Below are 23018 nucleotides of genomic sequence, written 5' to 3'. Positions count from 1 at the left end.
AAGTAAATAAAACTGGGTAATGATGTTGGTTTAACTTTGGAAAATTGAAATTTTAACATTCAGGGTATTTTCTCTCTTTTTAGTTTGCTACTGTTTATAAAGCAAGAGACAAGAACACAAATCAAATTGTTGCTATTAAAAAAGTAAGTCTTATTTTGGCTGTATTTTATATCTCCTCAGATCATCCTTTATTCTAACCATAATTTAAAATGCAGCAATATTTTTAGATCTAAACTATCATTTAACTACATTCTGAAGTTGTTTTTCAATACTCCTCCTGATTTTCAAATGTACTTCTTATGGATATCATGTTGGTAATGTTGGCATTATAAACAATATGAATTTAGCATTATAAACATCAGTTAATAAGGAGACTTATCGCTATGTGTAAATCAGGCCAACTGATGACCATGATGGTTCAATGGATGGATGGAGGATGGATAAATCTACACGTTAGAACTGCATGAAAATATGGGTTTGAGAAAGCATAATTAAAAATGTTGGCTTGTATATGAAGTTTTCTTAACCATAGCTTGAAATGGTATCTTAATTGAGCCAATTTTGTTCACTTCTTAGTGATTGTAATATTACAGTAAATATGTATAAAGTAGAATGAAACTTTAGATATGTGATTTTCAAATTGTTTCTGAAGAACTAGTTTTCCTTGAGAACTTATCAAAAAAATTGAGAGAAATCATTGACAATATCAGGCAGTGTTTCCTGAAATTATTTTCCCACTACCACTGATTTTCTGCTGTAATTTCCAGATAAAAAAGTATTTAGTGTTTTCTAGGCTACACCAGTTCAAAGAAAGCAGTATTTAGATACAGCAAGTCTGACCAATACCTTATTATGTACATAAAAGGAATATATTTGGAAAAAACTAATATTCTCTGCAGAAGATAACGGATTCCTCTGCAAACAACATAAATTGGAAAAATAATTTAATTAAAGTAAAAAAATCACTACAAAAATAGCCTGTTTCTTGTATATCAAAACATAAGAATTCATCTTATTTACCTGAAAACGAAGAGTTTTTCTCAAAATAATTTATTTTATTTATATTTTATCTTAAATGTGCTATAAATAATGAAGTAACGAGGAAAGGTTTTTTTCCCTAAAATGCAGTCTTGAAACTATCAACAGTTCTTAATCATTAAATGTAAGACATTAATCTTCTGTTAATTTTTTTTAGCCTGCCAATTCTCATCTGGAATGAAATTAACAAAGCAATCATGTTATTTGAGACTGATATAATCTGTAGTACTCATTCCTGTCTTCCAGTATCTATACTCTGCTAGACAGTCATTCAACATTAACTCTTTTACGATATTAAAATTAGGACAGTAAGTTTATTGAGGTAGCCATCAGCCAATAAAGATAGATATAGATATATTGTCTTTGAATTGATACTGCAGCAATGAAGTCTCTTTACTGGTGCATTGACGATAACTAGTAGACAGTGTCTTATCACTGGATCCCATTCTGGCATTAAAGTCTCCTCCAATTATTACATAAGCAGTAGGAAAGTTTTAGTCTTCAAAGTAGTTTTTCAGTTTGTCATAATTACTTTTAAATTAAGAATTGGACCATAGGGATGGTAGATAAATATTATTAACTAAGACTCTTTGGATCCCTGAATTTAAATTTAAATTTGGCATATGAATCATGACTTTCACTATGCATAAGTGTAAACCATGTATAGACTTTCTTGGTTGTTAATGGTATTTGTGAAGTAGAACACAGTTAATCTCCATATATAGATCCATAGGTTTTTTTACATCATGCCTTTCTAAACAGATTCCTGGTTTATTGTAACATCTAATTAGGTTTGGCAAACTATGTAATTCTAGTAAAGATAAGCACCAAACCGCTTGAAGTATTGGAAGTAATAAAATATATAATAGTAGCTATGTATAGTTTTTGTGTATATGTATAAGTACATGTATATTTATTTATATGCATAGGATATAGCTATTTGTTAAAGCTGTTACTGAACTATTGCAGTTTCTGACCTACATATATTAAAAAGAAATATTCTGTATTCTAGATAAAACTTGGACATAGATCAGAAGCTAAAGATGGTAAGTATCTGAAATACCTAATTAAATGCTGCTTTGTTAGGTAGTTTCTGAAAGATGAAATAAGGGACAGTAGTTAGGAGGGAATCCCATTTAAGATTTATTTATATAATAGAATTATCCCTGTCATAATTGGAAAAACTCTCAGCACTTCAAAATATATATCAAAACTATATCATAAAACATCCCCAATAAAGCAGAGAAAATAAAACAATAAACCAATCCTGACATAAATTTAAAATTCTTGGTGTCAACTCCTATTACAAAATTCTGAGAAAATCTGTTTTAATTGCTTCTGGAAAGCCAACAATATAGGGTTTATCTAATTTCTAGGGGGGGGGGGCAATTCCAAAATGCAGCAACACTGACCAAAAAAAGAAGCATATGCAACCCTCTAATCCAGAGGTCCCCAACCAATTGGGCACCAGGGACTGGTGCCATGGAGAAAGGTTTTTCCACAGACCAGAGGGTGTGGTTTTGATACTGCCTGCATCCTGAGGATGGAGCTTTGCTTGTTTGTGCAGCCTGCTTGCTGGCATGCTGTGGACTGGTGCCAGTCCACAGACCGAGGGTTGGGGATCCCTGCTCTAATCCCTTCACTACATGAAAGTGGGGGATCACCATCAGTTTCTCCTGGGATATCTGTATTGAGAAAAAAACCCAGGTGGCTACCAGAAACCTTTTCGATACATAACTAGAGTAGACTATCCAAAACGTTTGTTTGCTCTGCAGGATTTTTAGTAGCTGCCATATCATCTGGACCAGAAAGGGCAGATTTAATTTCCTTCCGTATCCAGATCATAATATCTACTCAGACAAAACAAGCCCAACTGCTTGTATGTTATGACAAATTACATGGGACAAGCCCATAGTTGCCACAGAGGCTATGAGCTCCCAAGCTCTTTCCTAACACCTCTAAGACTTCAATGGAAATTGTAGTCACCCAACACCAAAAACTGAGCAGATTTTAACACCAGCCTTGATACCACATCAAACAGATAGATACCCAAACCCTAGGAGTGAGAAATCTCTTGACTGCTTGACTTTATTGCCTTTGCCCATCCAGGTGTCAGTAATATATACTGCATTCACATACTCATCTACAAAGAATTTGTAAAGAATAAGAACTTAATAAACATGGACCTCAGATGACATCAACAAAATTATTTAAGTTGTTCACCTGATACACAAGCAGGTGGAATGAACAACATGGCCTTTGAAATTAATCTTAAAGATTTACTGCATATTAAGCTCAGCTGATATCTGAAGCAGACTACTTCAGGCTGTTTGCATGCTGTTGAGTTTGCAATTATTAAGGAGTTAGTGCAGTGATATTGTGGATACAGATAATACAGGCTCATGTAATTACTGTACTCTGATTAATGATAATTAGGAAATTTAAGATTCTAAAGTGTATAGATATGGGCACCTAATTTACTACCCCATAGAAAATAAGCTCTTATCTTATTTACCTTTGTCCCCATCACAATCTACTATAGAAACAATGAATTTTGGAGGAAATGTGACATCATAGAATATATGCATAGGGACCTAGCCTTTTCTAGAAACAGTCTTTCCCCTCATCACTCAGGATATAAAGAATGTAAAATATAATTCTGTTCTTTTTTCTGTAATATTTGAGTGAATCTTGGATATAAATGGAAATGTTCAAGAGTGCTGTGTTTGTGTAAATTTTATGAGGAAAGTTCATGCTGTGCTTAATGTGTTCATCATGAAACTGCTTTAAGATGCTAATAAACTAGTTCCTGTAATTCACCATTGTATATGAAGATAGGAAATGGTAGGAATCTCTCTGAAACTTGCTTTCTTTTTAATTGGAAATTCTAGTATTAAATCAGAAACATAAAGCAATTCCTGTACAACTCTTACTTAGGGAATTTTCTTCTAAGGTCTTCTAAGATTCAGAACAGTAGTCTGGTCCTTCTAAGAGGGCTGATCACTTCAAATAGATTCTGGATTTCTAGAGTTGAATCATATGGGCATAACACTATTACAAATGTGTACATAAATCATTAAGATAGAAGTATCAGCACTGAACACTCCTTATCAATGCAGTCTTTGAAACACCTAAGGTACCTCAAAGTCTTTTAATTTTTTGTTCTTTCAAATAAGGTATAAATAGAACAGCGCTTCGAGAAATAAAACTGCTGCAGGAGCTTAGCCATCCAAATATTATTGGAGTAAGTATGAAATATTCTATAAAAAAATCTTTGTTATGTTGTTACCTTGCTGTCAATATAATTGGCTAGAACTTGCTATTTCTATGTGAGAATTCCCAGAAAAATCTATCTTCTAAAGTTGATAGGAAAAAATTGACTTGGAAAAGCCATTTGTATATTAGGCCTAATTCATTACATTCTTGTATAAGCTATTTACCTATGGCACCTTTCTGTTCACCCACGTACTCCATGTATATTAGGATGATATGAAAGAGACAAATGGCATGGTTCAGTTTCAGGTAAATCTTGATTATGTTAAAGTGGGAAGAAACCATATATATTGCAATAAAAAAATGTAATTTCTAATAGCAATGAACCCCTTGGTTTCAGATATTAAGGACCCTGGTTGTTGGGGGCAATATGCTGACATTGTAAACCACCCAGAGAGTGCTATAAAACACTACGGGGCAGTATATAAGTCTAAGTGGTAGTGCTATTGCTAAGTGCTATTAATTATGAACCCGTGGGCTGAATTTTTGGAGTTTGGTTACTTGCTGAGAAAGCCTTTGCTAACTATTATGCTATATTTGAATAGTTTTTCAAAGGAACTCAAGAGATTGAAAACATATAATAATAATAATAATAATAATAATAATAATAATAATAATAATAATAATAATAATAATAATAATAATAATAATAATAATAATGTTATTCTTCAGTCAAAAAGAGTTTTGCAAGCTCCAATCTCTAAATCTACCCCATGTTACAGTATGAATAAGTACTGTATATGGCCAGGAACTAGTAACAATATGCAACAGTAATGATCAAAAATAAAAGGAAAACAGTTTGGAGTATGATGCAAAGAATAAAGCCTATTATTTAGGGAACAGTAAAATCTTTAGGATACTGCTTGTTGCATAATGATTACCGTAATGTTTCTCTCTTGCCTCTCTCCCTGCTCCAGAATCTAAAAATTAAGGGCAGTCCTGAGTACAATCCAGAGCTTAGTTTATAGCTTTGCAATGAAACCTGACTGCAGGAATGTGGTTTTAATCTTTTGCCTTGGTTATTTTACTCAGATAAGTGGGACCTTTTGCAATTGTAAATGTGCTTAGTTATTTCATATTTAGATCAACAGAAATCATTCCTATGACCCAGGGCTTTATTGTCTAACATTATCTCACCACTATGGTCCTGTTATACAACTTATTAACGTTTGCAAGTTAAGCAGGTTAAAGAAAAACAGCTCATCTTTGCTGCTGTAATATATATACTAGGCCTCTTACATTGGTTTATTTCTGCTAACTTTTTGGCTTGAGATAGAATGAATAGAGCTTTTCATCATATTATTGTTTTTGCTATGTGGGATTTAGAAAATTATAACATATTCAAGATGCCAAAGATAAGAGCAAACAGCTGCAAAGATGGAGCAGAAACATTAACTATGTTTTATTTATTGAAGTATAATGCTAGCACATATTTTAACATTCCTTTCTATAGTCTTATATTTAAGTTGAGCCAGCATACCAAGAAGTCAAAAATGCTGTTTCGAATTTGTGTATTATTTATTTAAATTTATCCTGCCTTTCAGTATATACATACTGTAGTAACAAGGTGGGTTATAGACAACATTAACAAGCAGTAATAAAAACATAATATATATTTCTAAAACAATGAGATAATTCTATTTAAGAATCAAACACCCTTTCAGATTAGTATTCTACTATTAATATTCCCTACATATGGCAGAACCATTACACTATTTGATATCTTTAAGAAGTTGTCAGACAGTGAAGAAAAGATGTTAGTTTCCTCATTTAAAATAAATTCCAGTTAGCACTCCTGGACACAGCAGGTAGTTTCGGGACACTGTAGAAAGGTAAAAGTAGCTAGAGCAATCACCTGATAGCTTGGCATGCCTCCCAGCTAACTAACACTGCTTGTGAATTGACCAAGCAGGAAGAAGACACCGCAGGTTATTTTCCTCAGGATTTCTTTAAACCTGGACCCATTTCCATTTATGAAACAAGAACTACAAACATCTAGATGTCTTTTTCTTCCAGCTTCTTGATGCATTTGGACATAAATCAAACATCAGTCTAGTGTTTGATTTTATGGAAACTGATCTAGAGGTAAGACTGCTTAAACCATTTTCTACTGGTTTAACTTTGTACGTAGAGGCAAGTTTCACTCTTTATACATACTCATTAATCCTAATCACTCTTTGTGCATAATCAAAGCTCATAGGAAGAAGTCACAAAATTGCAGGAAGAACTAGATAAAAGAATAGAAAACTAGAATGTGTCACTTGATTTAGTAAATAGTCTAATGAATTGTTTTATATCTGAAAATATCTCTCATAAGTTTTTTCAGGTATCATTTATTACTTCCTTCAACTTTAACTTGTCCTTGAACCCTTTTGAGGTATCTTATTACTTTTAAGTCTAAGAAAGTGTCTGTCCCTAATTCCATTTTCTTCTATTAGAGCAGATATGTCAGACTCACGACATCACATGACATCGCGCAATGTATTGGGACAGTTTTGCCATTGCTGGCAATGGGGTGGGCGCAGCTTCCGCGTGATGTGTCCGGCCCATGGGCCGGCAGTTTGACAAACCTGTATTAGAGGAATAGCAGTTTTTATCCTCTAAGTCATATAGGAAACCTAATATTGTACATGGCATTATTCTGAAGGCAAGTAAAATAATTGAGTCATACTGCAAAACAACCTATTTGATATAGTCCAAGAAAGTAACAAGTTCATGAAACAGAGGGCTGAAGATAGTAGTGCTTTTATCAAAGAGAGTAAATTGCTTAAGGAGTTATTCATTTAAATTAGACCTAAAACATTCTAATGAAGTGTCTCTCAGATAACTTTTTGTCAAATAGAAACTGTGGGTCAGCTTAATCATGTTTGGCAGAGAGCCATAGAAATCAGTGAGACTAGGTTAGGACAAATTGATGATTTAATAATTCTGAACTTTGTGGCTCAGTTCATACCATTTACTAAGCCAAAACCAAGTCACATTATGGTTTAATGTAAAGTGAGATACCAACCATTGGAGTTTGTAAACTACAGGGTATAGCTTAGTTATCTTGTGGGAGCACCATCAAGATTTCACAAAAATATATAATCTTTAGTAGTAAGTAGCCTTGTCACTTGATAAAGTCACATTACTAATATTATTGAAGAATTCATCTTCTGTAAGTCTGTGGTGAAAAGTATTCATTATTCTAGAAACCTCCATGTTTGCTGTTCCTCACTATTATTGACATGAAGCTTTGTACCATCTGCATTGGTCTGTTCTATATTTGAATACAGACATTTGTGTAAACTTAGTTATTAAGTAGTTGGAGTTTATAAAATAATAATAATAAAACCTTTATTATGAAAGTATAACATGTATACAGTGAAATTGGCTGAGCCTCCCTCTGTGCCCCCCCTCACCACAAACTTGCGGTGACTACAATATATTGCTTTACAGGTTATAATAAAGGACACTAGTCTTGTTTTGACACCTTCCCACATCAAAGCATATATGCTGATGACACTTCAGGGATTAGAATATTTACACGAACACTGGATACTTCATAGGGTAAGTAAGCCTAGAGAAAAAATGAATGGACCTCCAGCCAACAGTGGTCTTCTTTAAACAGGAGTTGGGGGACTAGAATGATGGAGCTCTTTGTAAATTCCTTGTCTTGTCCTTAATGAAATCTGAAGTGTTAATATCTAAATAAAATTTCATTTATTTCTTCTAAATAATTTGCAGTCATGTTGCTATTTTTGTCCTAATAGCGAAATGTAGAAATGGTGATCTTTCTGAATGACACCTCTCACAAAGCCAATACTTTCAAATAATATATCATTTGGATTTATGGTATGTTTTAGTAATGTGCTCAGAATGCCTTCAGTGGTGGAAAAACAAATTGTGTCGCCAACATAAAGAGACATAACAGACTGATCATTTGGCTAACATTATTTGTTTTAACTTTTTATTTGTTTCTAATAAGTTATGGACCTTCACATATCCTTGGAGACAGAAATAAGCATAAAGTTTAGGTATTATTGTTTCTGTTTGGTTGTTTAATCGTATATGTGTGTAATTGTAAACATCTGCTTCCTATAAACCTATTTCTCATTAAGTACATGTTTTGATAGCTTAACTTATTTCTTTTATGAGTGGTAAAAGTTACTCCTTTTCTAAATGTATTTTCATTTGAATATAATATACTCCTATCATTTTTCTCAATCTCTCTTTTCAAGGACCTTAAGCCAAATAATTTGTTGCTGGATGAAAATGGAGTTTTAAAACTAGCTGATTTTGGTTTGGCAAAATCTTTTGGAAGTCCAAACAGAGTTTATACACATCAAGTAGTAACAAGGTAAGAAAAAAATTTCAATGCACACAAATAGGCTAATCACTTTGTTTGCTTGTCTAGTGACAACTTAGGGAAGGAGGGAAAATTAAATAAGATGGACAGTGGGGCAGAATGGATGGAATATCAGACCTGGACTAGGATAAAAAAAAGATCTGGGTTCAGCTCTGGAGGTTTTTTTTAGTAATGTTTTACTAATATTTTACAATCCAAAAAACTGTGTTAGTAACTAGTGGTTTTTTCTGGATATATAGAAGCACAAATAAAAAAGCATTTGAAATTTATAGAAAATACTTTTAATGCTTTTTTTTGTTTTAGGATTTTCTGAATTCTTTTACAGCACCTTCCTTGAATAAAGACATTGAACATAGACATAATGCTATATCTTTTAGTCAGACAAATCTAAGATTACAGCCAGAAAAAAAAATACATCCATAAAGATAGCTTCTCATTCCATTGGCAGTTTGCTTGTGATACTGCAAAGCAGTATGGCTATGACTATCACTTCAATGCCTTATGCTCTTGGTAATCAAAATGTATCTTGAACCGTACCTAAATAAAAAATATTAGATAGTTCATATTATCTTATATACAGGCTTCTAATCACCACTCCATAGACTTGGTTATGTGAAGATGTTTCAGATAATTTTGATGTTTAAAGATGCCGTTAATCCACTTTGGTCCACAAAATTATTATTATGCCAGCAAAGTCAAGAGCCATTTTGGTGTTATGGTTAAAAGCACCACACTAGAACCTGGAGAATGTGAGTTCTAGCCCCACTTTATGCAAGAAACCAGTTAAATGACTTTGGATCAATCATTCACTCTCAACCCTAGGAAGAAGGGAATGGTATATCACTTCCAAATATCTTGCCAAAAAAAGTGACTCCGACAATTACCAGGTGTCAACACTGACTCAAAGGCATGCACATGCACCCACACACAAAATCAGAAAAGTAGTTTTAATTAGATTTATATAATAAGACAAGATGCATTAATCCAGTAGACATAATCAAAGTTATGGTTGTTATAATATTTTGAGTGTAATAATGACTTTTCTTTCATTCAATGAATTAGCCAAGGATAGTAGGATACATAGCACCAACTGGACAAAAGAGGAATTTGCTAGTCCAGTGCTAATGAAAAGGAGTGATTTTGCATCATTTTTGACAATGATAAATAATATACACAAGCAGAAGATTCAACATCACATAATACCCAAGTTTATTCTATATAAATGAGACTAAGCAAGAAAAGTAGAAATCTTCATCTCACGTAATCTTGTATGCTTACAAAGACATGCTGGTTGGAGTGTGATTACAGAGAGGGAAGGAGGGAATGCAGCAATTCTCCCTTCCAACTCAGAAAATGTTAAATATTGCTGGAGTGTCAGGACTGAACTGTATTATAGTTAATGGGGAGAGGGATCTCTTACTTTGGGGGAAAGGAAAAAGATGATATACATGTAAAGCATTTTAGAAGAACAGACACTGAAGATGTTTCTAGTACTTATTTAGTTTAATACTAAATTTAACTAATTTTCACATTAGATGAATATAAATACAGTAAATTACATAATGGTACATTAATAACAGCTTAATTTATAGCATAATATTAAATACATTTTCAGATGCTGGGATAGATGAACATTTTAATCATTATTTCCTCTCCATCTCATCATATATAATGATACTGAATTGGAAGGTTAGAGTCCTGCCAGATTAATTTTAAACAGAGATTAAGATCTTTTTATAAACTTAAAATTGTTTAAAAGTCAGTTTTTCATAGGTTTGCTGCTATTGTTGTTCAATTAGTTCACCTTTACGTGGGATGTAATTACTTTTTCACATGACTATACTTGGTAGGAAATGGACAACAATACCTTGGCTTGCAAGATAGTCTCTGCAATAAAGATCCTGGCTTGCAGAAAATAATGTGAGCATGCTGGGAATAAACCTTGTACCAGATTTGATTGTGCCTGTGACATACTGGGTAAAATGCACCAAAAATGACTTCTCCCTAAACTTAGAAAGGTGTAGCACGGGTGCAACTATGGCTGATAACTAGATTATACCTTCTCTGTCTTACAAATAATGCTGTGTAAAAGTCTTCAAGGACCAAAGCTATGTTGAGTAGTAATGGTGGTAGTCAATATTTATAAGCCCATCTGATTATGCCCATGGCATATGGAAGATTGTGTCTTGAAATGTAAGAAGAATAAATAATACAAAGCATGCATTAATAACTGAAAGAAAGAATAGGTGCATTGTGTTTCAGTGCAAGTAAGAGAAAGAGGACGGATTTAACAAAAGTTGGCTATTCTTGGAGAATGTAGTTAATAATTACATGTAGGATTTAATTATGAATGAAAGACTAAAATATATCTCTAAAAGTATGAATTGGAATAATCTAATCTATTATATGTATGAAAGTAGGAATCCATAGATTGTTGTTGTTATATTATTATAGTGACATATTCCACTGAACAGTGATAAAAATGAATGTTGTATAAAATCATGCAACATTTTAAATGAATACAAATGAGGAAGAAATTATTTTGTTAAATCATAAAAAACAAATGGGAGGAATACAACAGGAAAGTATGGAAAAAACTATTGGTCTATGAGGTGACTTAAAAATGAATTAGAAGGGCAGATGGTGAGAATTAGTTAGAAAACTGTTTTGAATATGTGGTTACGCATAAATGTATTCATATACACTTGGCAAAGAAAGTACAAATCTAAAAATATGATTAATGTGATTGCGTTGAAGTATTGAGAGAATTAGTGAAGAATACAAGGGTGGTGAATAGTTTTGAATGTGGGAAAGATCATTTTTGGATCTTGGGAAGAAAATGGACATGGAAGGATGTCAGAGCATGCACAGTCTTATTGCGCTGAGGTAACCTAGGAGTAAATACAGTAAACAGTGGTTTGTATTAAATTGTGGTTTATATTACAATATCTACAAATATACTAGACACAAAATACATACATGTGATAATTCAGCAAACTCCAATACACAGCAGTTACAGCAGGAAACGGACAAGAGAGAACACAGCAGCAAAAGCTTTCCCTTTTATACTCAGGCTCTTAAAGGGATACACACCACCTGCTGAGTCATTCCTATTATTGCATCATACACCTTACATTGCATTACATCATTACATAAGCTGTTTAGCTATTAAATTATTATCCCTGACACTCCTCCCATTTAAAGCTAAACAGCTGTTAACCCAAATGCTTTTACATTTACATTTGCCTGCATTTAAAACGGGGGTGTCAAAGTGCCGGCCTGCGGGCTGGATGCATCATGCTGAAACTTTGCTCACCCCAGCTCCGGCAATGGGGAAAAAGTCGTGACATGTCACGTGACATGGCGAGTTTGACACCCTTGATTTAAAACCTAGTCAACATATCAGCTTGAATAATTGAACAATTTTTCTCTGTGTACGTTCCTGCCTTATACTGCAGTTAATTATTGTGTCCTTCCATTTATCCTTTTCTACTTGAGGTAATGATAACATTTCTTGATAATCACGGGGTTCATACCTTACGCTATATGCTCTAACCCCACTTGCTATGAATCGATCAGGAGGTACACCTTTATTACTAAGTTCAGACCTCCTTGGAATCACTTGTTCTTGTGTTTCTGCAACTTCTCTCTCTATCTCAGGTCTATCCTCATCTATCCCTATTATTTCTGACCTGCTATCCTGTTCATCCTTCATTAGGTTTTGTGTAGCCTCTCCTTCCTGAGAACTAACGCTACTTGTTGGCATGAACACTTCAGTGTTAGCGTACACCCTGTTCCAATTATTTTGTTCTGCAAAACTAGCAGAACCTTCTTAGTTCCATCTGAAAATCTATATCCTTTGGAAACTGACTCATATACCACAAACCTAAGTTTCCTGGCCTTTTTCTGTCCTTTCCTTCTGGTGCCTTTGGGGATATGCACCTAGGCATAACTGCCAAATGTCCTTAGATGAACCAATGAAGGTTTCCTTCCATACAACATGTAATATGGAGTTTCATTGATAGCAACACTCCATACCCTGTTCACTAAATAGTTGGCTGTTTTTATAGCTTCTCCCCAGTACGTGTTACTCATTCCTGCATCTGCCAGCAGTGAGTCTTCATGGTCTGCAATATACCATTTCTCCTTTCAGCCACTCCATTTTCTGCTGGTGTGTAAGGGTTTGTGCATCTATGCCTTATGCCTAAATTTCTCAGCTACCTTTGGAAATTATCAGACATGAACTCTGTTCCCCTGTCTGTTTGCAATTGGCATACTTTGTGACCATACCTTTTCTCTACAAAGTTCACCCATTGCTTAAACAGTTTTGTTCTTTAATAAGTAGCAGAACCCATACCTGGTGTTGTTGTTGTTAGTTGCGAAGTCGTGTCCGCCCCATCGCGACCCCATGGACAATGTTCCTCCAGGCCTTCCTGTCCTCTACCATCTTCTGGAGTCCATTTAAGCTCACGCCTACTGCTTCAGTGACTCCATCCAGCCACCTCATTCTCTGTCGTCCCCTTCTTCTATTGCCCTCAATCTTTCCCAGCATTAGGCTCTTCTCCAGTAAGACTAGTATGTACCTAGCTCCTCCAAGAGAGGGCACCATAGGACCAATTAAATCAGCATGCACTAACTGCAAAATTCTGTTAGTTTCCCTAGTGCTTTTCTTATTTACAGGATACCCCCTAGACTTTGACTCCTTGCAAATAGCATAATCCAAATATGTGTTGCATTGCTTAATTCTTAGTCCCTCAGCTAGATCTGGCATCCTCTGCAGCACTTTAAAACTCGCATGTCCTAACCTTCTGTGTAATAAATGTACACAGTTATCATGTTTGGGAGTGTTCATGCACAACCTTCCTGCTGCTTCCTTAGTACATACAAATTATCCTGTTTAACACCCTGTACACAAATCCTCCCACCTCATGGTGTATTGACCCTTTGCAAACAGTACCTCATACCCCATTTTACCCAAGCTAGAAATACTGAGTAAATTATGGTCTAACTCTGGTACATATAATACATTATCCATTTCTCCTATATCAGGTACATAAACTTTATCTTCCCCTTTAACAGCAGACTGTTGTCCATTAGCCAAGCTAACAAATGCTTGCTTAACTGGTCTCAAATTGGAAAACATTTGTGGGTCATTTGCAATATGCTGACTGGCCCCATTGTCCAACAACCAAGTTTTTTCTCAGTTAATGTCGCTGCCAGGAAAAATGTTGATTGTCTTGCTGCTCCTCTGTTTCTCCTCTCAGGGCAGCATCTCTGGAGATGCTCTGTAGAACCACACTTGAAGCAGAGTTTCACCATGCAAACTTTCTCAGCTGCTGTGCTGGCACCCTGAGACGTAGCAGTTCTAGGCTTGGGCTGTGCGTTGTCATCATCCCCTCTCTGCTGCCTTTCCAGACGTTTCTGTTCCTCCTCCAGCAACCAACCAGTCAAATAACTCATGGTTAAGTCTTTCTCCTGCATGGACTCTAAACTGGTCACTAGGACATCCCATGAATTATCCAATGAACTGAGCACCACATATACCTTATATGACTCAGTAAAAGTCATCCCTCTTTCCTCTAATTCTAGGAATGTCTTTCTCATGGACTGCAAATGCATAGACATGCAGTCTCCCGGCTTCAGCTGTGCTTTATGTAGCTTTCTTGTCAGCATTACTTTGCTGCTCACAGTCCCTCTCACGTACGTAAAGCTTCCCAGCACTCCTTAGCAAACTGGAGACACCTCATGTGTATCAGCTGGCTATCCTCTAAACTCAGGATTATGCTGGCCAATGCTTTCTCATTTTTTCTCCAGTCCCCATCCTCCAGGGTTGCAGGTGGATCAGTAACTATCATCCACAACTCCTCCCTTCTCAGATACATCTCCATTTTCAGACTCTAGGAGAGGTAGTTGGTCTCATTCAGATGAAACACTGCAAAACCTCCTCCCATTACACTGACGGAAGCCATGTTGCCTGCTTCTTTAAACCACAACAAACCACAAGCCTCAATTCCTCTGGCTCTGGTTCAAACTCTCACTGGGTTTCTCCTCACTCTGGGCCCATAACCTGTCAGAGCATACACAGTATAATTGCGCTGAGGTAACCCAGGAGTAAATACAGTAAACAGTGGTTTGTATTAAATGGTGGTTTATATTACAATATTTACAATAATTCAGCAAATTCCAACACACACAGTTACAGCAGGAAACGGACAAAAGAGAATACAGCAGCAAAAGCCTTCCCTTTTATACTCAAGCTCTTAAAGAGATACACACACCTGCTGAGTCATTCCTATTATTGCATCATCCACCTTACATTGCAGTACATCATTACATAAGCTGTTTAGCTATTAAATTATTATCTTGACAAAGGAAATGTAAGAAATATGGGTAAGTAGAAAGCTGATAAAATTAAATGTACCAACTACTGCATATCTACTTTGCTATGTGAAAATGAGAGCTAATTATGCATCTTTTCCATACAATTATTACTTACCAATAACTTTGTTCTAAGAACTTTCAGTGCATGTGTTAGTTCAGAATTGGCCATTTTTTTATCTTTGTAATTACAGTTAGGACTCATTCAGCCTAATGGTGAATTTAAGCTGAATTAAAACCATGAGGTTCTTTAGAAACTCTGTTTTTGAAGGTTTGATATTAATGGTATTAATTATATTGTTCATTATTTTTTCTTCAACGTTTTTCATATTTTTTTCAAATTAATTTTAAGGTACTTATCTGTAGGGAAGGTCTATCTACTTAAATAAATATTTTCATCCTTAAACACAAAGTGAAGAAGTTTGTAGTTTCTCTCTCTCTTTCCATATAGCTTGATTGTGAAAAAGGTATAAAATATCTCATACCATGGTAAGCCTTTAAAGATATACTAGAATATATTACTCATACATGATTTTTTAAAGATTTGTTGACTAGCCACCCATATTTTATTGTTTATATTTGATTTCTTATCTGCATTTCTTCTTTATATTGTTTTAAACTTGTACTTTGAAAAATTTTTGACAAGTTTGTACCTTGTCTTCCATATGCCTTTTCAGTGAAGAAAGACAATGTAATCTGATTGTTAACCTGTTTTACAGGTGGTATCGAGCACCTGAACTATTATTTGGAGCTAGAATGTATGGAGTGGGTGTGGATATGTGGGCAGTAGGCTGCATCTTGGCTGAATTGCTTCTAAGGGTAAGCATGGGGGGACAGGGCTTGACTGAAAATGCATGACAGATTAAATTCTTGAGCCATCATTCAGTCTGTCGGTGTTAACAAAGAAGAGAGAACTAGGGAGAGTCTTAACTGAGAGATTTTCTTAGGTTACAGTTCTGCCCCTAACTCAGATTTCTTTTATCTAACCATTGTCTTGGTAAAGGCTGTTTCTGAACGTTATTCCTTCTGCCATAACAAATACAAGTATCTTACTTATTTAGCTATATTTATAGATGAGCCCAACCTAACTGACTGTGTAGAGTACAAAGCAGGGCAGAGCGTCCTCATTACTAAAAGAGAAAATCAGTTGTCATACTCATCATAGTGGGAAAAAAAGAAGAAGAAACCAAAGCCAGATGAGCCCTGCAAATTATTCCAGGCTCCAGCAGCCCATTAAAATAGAGCTGCTTTGAAGGGAAGGGTCAGTCACACTTCATGGGGTGAGTAGGGGAGGAATACTACTCTACAATCATCTTTGGTATCTCCATGAAACCTAAGAATTTCCTTCTGTTTAGGCTTGCTTTTCTTCAATTGATACTAATAATGGGTGGCGTCTGAGCCACATTGGAGTGGGACACTCTGTTTTTCGTTTTGCCAATCCCTTTCTCATGTCCCTCTTGATGAGGCAGTGAACAGATTGCTTGGAGAAGCCTTTTCTCTGTTCTTTCATCACTTCAGTCATTCCAGGGTTTCTCCCCATCCTAGTCCTCCCTCTCATCTGTATGAAATTAAATCATTCTCCAGTCATTGCAAAAAAAACCAGAATCTTGCAATGTAGAGAATTTATTGCCATGGCTTGAATTTATTGCTCAGAAACCCTGAGACTTGTAAAGCCAAATAATTAAACATTTTGAATGTCAGTGTATTCATCTTACTATAGGTTCCATTTTTGCCAGGAGATTCTGATCTGGATCAGCTCACCAAGATTTTTGAAACTCTTGGTACGCCAACAGAGGAGCAATGGCCTGTAAGTTGATTGGCTGAAGAATTAAATTGCATTTATAGAGGGGGGGGGGCTATCATTCCATAGTAACTAAGCTTTTCTTGTTATATTTTTTTTTCTTTTCTTCCAATAGGGTATGACAAATCTTCCAGATTATGTTACTTTTAAAAGTTTCCCTGGAATGCATTTTCAGCACATCTTCAGTGCTGCTGGTGATGATTTGCTGGAATTACTGCAAGGCTTATTTCGGTTTGATCCTTGTACTAGGTTCACAGCTACTCAGGTATTTAATTTACCCTATAAATTACTGTTAGTGTATTCAAATACTTTTTGTTGGCAAAATTGCCCTATTTTGTTGTAAAAAAAAACTTACATCTTCCATGCCTATTGCACTTTTTGGGCCATTTACTTGGCAATGAGCTGGTTTCTGATGTTATCGGTAAGTTAAGTTTCTGAATGTTATCCGTAAGTTAACATTTCAGTTTGCCTTCTGACAACCAGTTCTCAAGGTACAGGTAAAATGGTAGGAAAAAGACCTCAAATTGGTCCACAGCTTAGCTGCTTTACCTGACTGATTGCTTGAGTTGGTGGCCCTAGACTTTGGCTGAAGAAGTCCTGCTTTGGCTGAATCACAGTTTAGCCACCAGCCTGATTCAAATTATCAGGCTGGTGGCTAAACTGTGATTCAGCCAAAGCAGGACTTCTTCAGCCAAAGTCTAGGGCCACCAACTCAAGCAATCAGTCAGGTAAAGCAGCTAAGCTGTGGAGAAGAGAGAGAAGGGAGCAAGGTTTGTGTCTTGCTAGTGGAAAGGAGAAACATGCCTGACCTCTCAGTACTTAGTGGCAAAGCAATTTATCCCTTGGCTCAAGCTGCAAAGAAGAAGAATGGGCACTGAACCAATAACTTCCCTTTCTCTGAGGCCCCACAAGTAGCTAGAGTGCTTGCAACAGAATTTACCATAAGAAGATGCAAGTATCACTGAATTTAGAGACTTATTCCCATATTGTATTTGTAATTGAAAGCATGTGTTTTAAAATCTTGGTTTGGTGTACTTTTTAATCAACACTAGCAAAATGTTTCAGACCTTTTTCTTAAACCCCTTCTTGAGAACTCCATATGAACAAATGTTTCCAGATAGATCTACCTTTATTTTATTTTATTATTTTGTTTTGTTTTGTTTTGTTTTATTTTATTTAAGATTGGGAACGTCTAGTTATGTGCTGCAGCTGTTCTTGTGGTCTTTATTTTTTCTCAGGTCACACCAAAAGTTTTTCCTGGCATAGATACTTAGAAATGTATTTCAGTCCTATAGGTCCAAACAGAAAATATGAGGTGTATAATTGCAACTGGAATGGGATGTTTAGGCACCAACCCTTGGCTGCACCTCCTTCACCCCAGCCGCTCGCCTCAGCCAATTTACAGCCAGCTTTCCTCCTCCCCTGGTCCCCCCACAGCCATTCTCCACGGCTAATGGCCCCCTGATACTCTGGAGTCACCCAGTTGGTCAGAAAGCACAGTCCCTTTTTAAAAAACTTGCAAAGCAGCTCCAGCGCTTTTTTTTTAAAAAAAATGCATTGCACACTGCCCACCCTACAGCCCCTGCGATTGCCATTGCAAATTGCACGCTGCCCCGCAGCACCATTGCTTCTGCCTGCCACCCGGTTGACTGGGGGCTATTTGTTCCATACAGCAAAACGCCCGGATCAAATGGTGTCTGGGTGAAGGGCCAGGGGCGCAGGTCCAGGGGGCCATTGGCTGTGGAGAATGGCCAGGGAGGACCAGCGGAGGAGGAAAACTGGCTGTAAATCAGCTGAGGTGGGTGGCTGGGGTCAAAGGGGGCATGGCCAAGGACTGGTGCATAAAATCCTAGTCCCACTGAGTGTGCAAGCCTTCTCTACAGGTCATTCTTGACTTACAACCATTCATTTAGTGACTGTTCAAAGTTACAATGGCACTGAAAAAAGTGACTTATGACCGTTTTTCACACAACTATTGCAGCATCCCCATGGTCACATGATCAAAACTCAGATGCTTGGCAATTGACTCATATTTCTGACCGTTGCTGTGTCCCAGGGTCATGTGATCACCTTTTGCAACCTTCTGTCCAGCAAACTCAATGGGGAAGTCAGATTAACCATGTTACTAACTTAACAACTGATGTGATTTACTTAACAACTGTGGCAAGAAAGGTTTTAAAATGAGGCAAAATTCATTTAACAACTGCCTTGCTTAGCAACACAAATGTTGGTCTCAATTGTGGTTGTAAGTCGAGGAGTACCGTCCTATACTTTATTCAAAGGTACTCCATACCCCATCCTTGCAGTCATTCAGCATCCTGTGCCCCCTTAGCTTTTTCAGTCCTCTTTGGATGTTTTTGTTTGGGGGTGAGGATTACAATATTTTGTAAACTTATACAAATCTGTTCACGTCCTCATTCTTTCTTGTTTAAGAGCTGTTGGTTGTATAAAGAATAGCATTCAAGGGAGCTTCTGTTTTATTTCATAGCATATAGGGTCTCCTGCTCGAGCAGGGGGTATCTTAACCCCCCCCCCATGACCCTATATATATGTGTTGGCACATATCAGTAACCTAATTTATTTATAATTAATTAGCTTACCTACCTATTTCTACTTTCCTGAGAATGATCAGGCTTTGATCTGCCTGTTCAGCCCTATATTTTATCAAGATGAAAGTATCAGCACAATATTAACAAGTTACCTGGATATTAAAGAGCTGATATCCAGTGTATCTGGAAGGCACAAAGTTGCTGGAGGCTACGTTAGTATGATAAATCTTTGTTCCTAGCTGGTCCCAAACAAGTCCAGACTTTCCAGGTCTGACTGCAGCACATGTTGACAACATGTTCTTAAGTGTACCAAAGCTACCAGTATTAACTTGCTACTAACATTGGACTTCTTACTGCCTTTTTCTTACTTTACAGTGACACAATTTTCAAATCCTGTACCATTTCTCAGTTCTAAATGGAATATATAGAACTATGGTGATACTCTCTCTTATTACCATTATATTTCTTTCCAACTCCTGCAAAAACTCCTTTTAATTAACCAAACAAAAGTTCATACAACCACTATACATGTTGTATAGTGAAAACCAAGTAAAGCTTGTATAGAGAAAACTATTGCTTGAAAGATGCAGCTTATTCTGTTCTTTTGTCTTTCAGGCACTTAAACATGAGTATTTTAATAATCGACCAGCACCAACACCTGGAAGTCAATTGCCAAGACCCAACTGTCCTGCAGAAGCTTTGAAAGAGCAACAAAATCCCGTTTCTAATTTAAAAAGGAAAAGGATGGATGGAAAAGATCAAGGTAAAATTATGATCAGTTGTTTCTTAGATTTTGTGTTAATTAATATAATTTATATTGTGCTTTTTCTCCCAGAAATTAATGGTTTTTATATGGAGGTCTTATTAAATTTTATTTCTATAAGAGCCCTGTGGGTTGTGCTAAGAGGGGTGACTGGCCCAAAGTCAGGGACTGGGTCTCCATGTCTGAACTTAAACCTGAAACTTCTCAGTACTAGTCAGATGCCTTAACTGCTATATCCATGGGAGTTTATGAAAGTCATAATTGCAGCTTATTTTTTATGTCTGCTCCATATTCCATAAATAGGGACAGAGCTTTGATCACACAGTCATCTTTACTTTTCATACACACATATAAATATGCACAAAGGCATATTTGACTACATCATTCTAATGTTTAAAATAAACATATATTGCATTTTGCGCAAAGTAAGAGAGGAGAAAGTGGGTTTGTCATTCCAGGTTTAATAGTTCAATTAGTGTTGTCATTATTTAAAATGTTTTATTTAAATATTTCTAGACTGCTTTTTAGCAGAAAAACCTTCTAAAAGACTTAGTTTGATTTGTATGAGATTATATTAGACAAATTTAGCCATGCTCTTCTTGAATGTGATTCAGTTTTGATGAGTTATGTTTCACAAATGGAAAAAATCCAGATAACAGTCCTAAAACTGGAAACTATTTACTGGAATTATTCAAACAGCTATGAATTTTATCACTTTGAAGCAACCTATCTTAAATTTCACAAGGGTACAGATATAAAGCAAGAGAGTATTTGCATTTGTTGAATAGTTTTTTATTTAAAGATCAGAAGAGAAATTCTTCATCCCCACAGTTCCCACATTTAGATTGGAAATGGATAGTAAAACCTGTATTTTATATATTCCTAGCAACACATAAATATAATAAAATTTTGAGAAAGATCAGGACATAGTAATTTGCTAAATTGATATGCAAAAATACGTTATGTGTATATTTTCCATCCAGGGTTACCCAAAAAACTGGTTTTTTGACAGCTATGGAAATGAGGATCTTGAACATTTCTGCTGCTATGATATCTGAAAAGACCAAACGTGAGAACTGGGAGATGTTAATTAAAAATGAGTGAAAGCTATGTTTGTAAATGTTTGTAATATGTATGTAGTATTTCAATACACAATAACCATGTATTTTATTGCCATTTTTTTAAAAAAAAGAAAAATAAAAATACAAAAAATGATTTGGTGAGTAAAATGTTTTAAGTGTGAATACATGAACAGTCAGCTGAATGAACTGGAAAATTATAAATTGCAAATGCAAAGATTAGAAATGAAACTTTTTTTTCCAAATATCCTTGTTAGGCAGAGAGAAGGCCAAAATATTTTTGTTCTGAAAATATGCTTCAGTATATAGGATAAAGCTGCTTGCTCCTTGAGAAACCAGATTACCAAGCAGAAACTCAGATACTTTGAAGACATGATGTTGAGCAGATGTTGAACTAAAAAGTATGTTGGATTGAAATAAAGACATATAATAATGGATAACATAGATGAACTAAATCAGAGAGATTACTGGAATGTTCCTGAAAAAAACTGTGGACTTATTTATCCCATAATAATTTTATGCTTCGCATTCAAGACAAAGAACAAAAACTCTTATAGTTGCAATAGGTGCATATATCATTTTGGGTCACTGGGTCTTCAAGCATTCTTAAAGGCCAGCAGATTTAGGAATTTACAATGGCGGGGAGGGAAAGAGGTTATTCCATGGGTCAGGTTCTGGGGGAAAAAGAGCATGGTAACTGGAGGTAGATAGTTCCACAAACATCCTGAAGTTATTAATGTTAGGTGAGGATACTTAGGTGGACTAACTACAACTTCTGAGTAATTTGCAAGGGCTGTCCCAGGTAGAGTACAATGCAGTAGTATAGGTGAGAAGTAAGACATGAGTGATTGAATAGCAATCCCAAATTCAGGAATGTGAAAAGTTGGGACATAACTTCTGATCACCTTTTGCAACTTTCTGACAAGCAATGTCAATGGGGAAGCCAGATTCACTTAACAACAGTGATACTAACTTAACTGCAATGATTTTCTTAACAACTATGGCAGTGGTGGCGAACCTATGGCACGCGTGCCAGAGGCGGCACGCAGAGCCCTCTCTGTGGGCACGCGCCATCACCCCAGCACACGTGATCACTAAAAGTTTGCCATCGTTGGCCTAAGGCCAGCCAGCCTAGAGCCGCCATTGGGAAGCCCACCATCCCACCTGCCAGAGACCCCCTGGATCTCCCCGAACCCTGCCCGGCTCCCACAGGTATCCCTTCCCATAAGCAACATCAAGGTGGCCATGCCCACCCCGGCTATGCCCACCCAATCTGCCATGACTACTGCAGCCACACCCATCCAGTGGCCACGCCCACCCAGTCTGCCAAGCCTACTGTAGCTGCGCCCGCCGAGTAGGCCACTCCCACCCGGCACCCGGCGATACGTAAGTGGGTTTTGGGTTGCAGTTTGGGCACTCGGTCTCTAAAAGGTTTGCCATCACTGAACTATGGCAAGGGTCATAAAATGGGTCAAAACTCAATTGGCTCATTTAGCAACAGAAATTTGGGACTCAGTTGTGGTTGTAAGTCAAGGAATATCTGTATTACTCCTGAAAATCCCTGCATTTATTTTTAACCCATTCTAATAATATGAAATTCTAATATTTCTATTATTCTATCATCTATTTCCTTACTTGCTGTCTAGTCTGAGCTGAACACTAGTTTCCTCTCTAACAGGATCTTTCAAATGCTTCTGCTACATTTCTTAAGTCTATAATATGCTTTTATAGTTACACTTTAGAGCATTCTTTTTCAAACTTGACAACTAGGCTAGTTGGGAAATTCTGG

The 23018-nt window shown here is 36.2% G+C and overlaps 1 protein-coding gene across 1 annotated transcript; it reads left to right on the top strand.

The window, feature by feature from the left end:
* Positions 1-87: 87 nt before the first annotated feature.
* On the top strand, positions 88-21324 carry CDK7 (cyclin dependent kinase 7). The gene is made up of 11 exons (XM_029287022.1): positions 88-143; positions 2051-2084; positions 4215-4282; positions 6328-6396; positions 7750-7860; positions 8532-8650; positions 15757-15856; positions 16758-16844; positions 16954-17103; positions 20003-20150; positions 21134-21324. Exons 4-11 carry the CDS (start codon positions 6379-6381, stop codon positions 21157-21159), a joined length of 759 nt encoding a protein of 252 aa, XP_029142855.1. The 5' UTR covers positions 88-143; positions 2051-2084; positions 4215-4282; positions 6328-6378; the 3' UTR covers positions 21160-21324.
* The last annotated feature ends 1694 nt before the right edge of the window (positions 21325-23018 follow it).

The sequence above is a fragment of the Protobothrops mucrosquamatus genome, unplaced genomic scaffold (assembly GCF_001527695.2).
Source record: "Protobothrops mucrosquamatus isolate PMUCROS unplaced genomic scaffold, P.Mucros_1.0 scaffold_239, whole genome shotgun sequence".
In the NCBI taxonomy this organism is placed as follows: Eukaryota; Metazoa; Chordata; class Lepidosauria; order Squamata; family Viperidae; genus Protobothrops; species Protobothrops mucrosquamatus.
The sequence above is the reverse complement of the archived record's forward strand: the minus strand, read 5'-3'. Positions and strand labels throughout refer to the sequence as shown.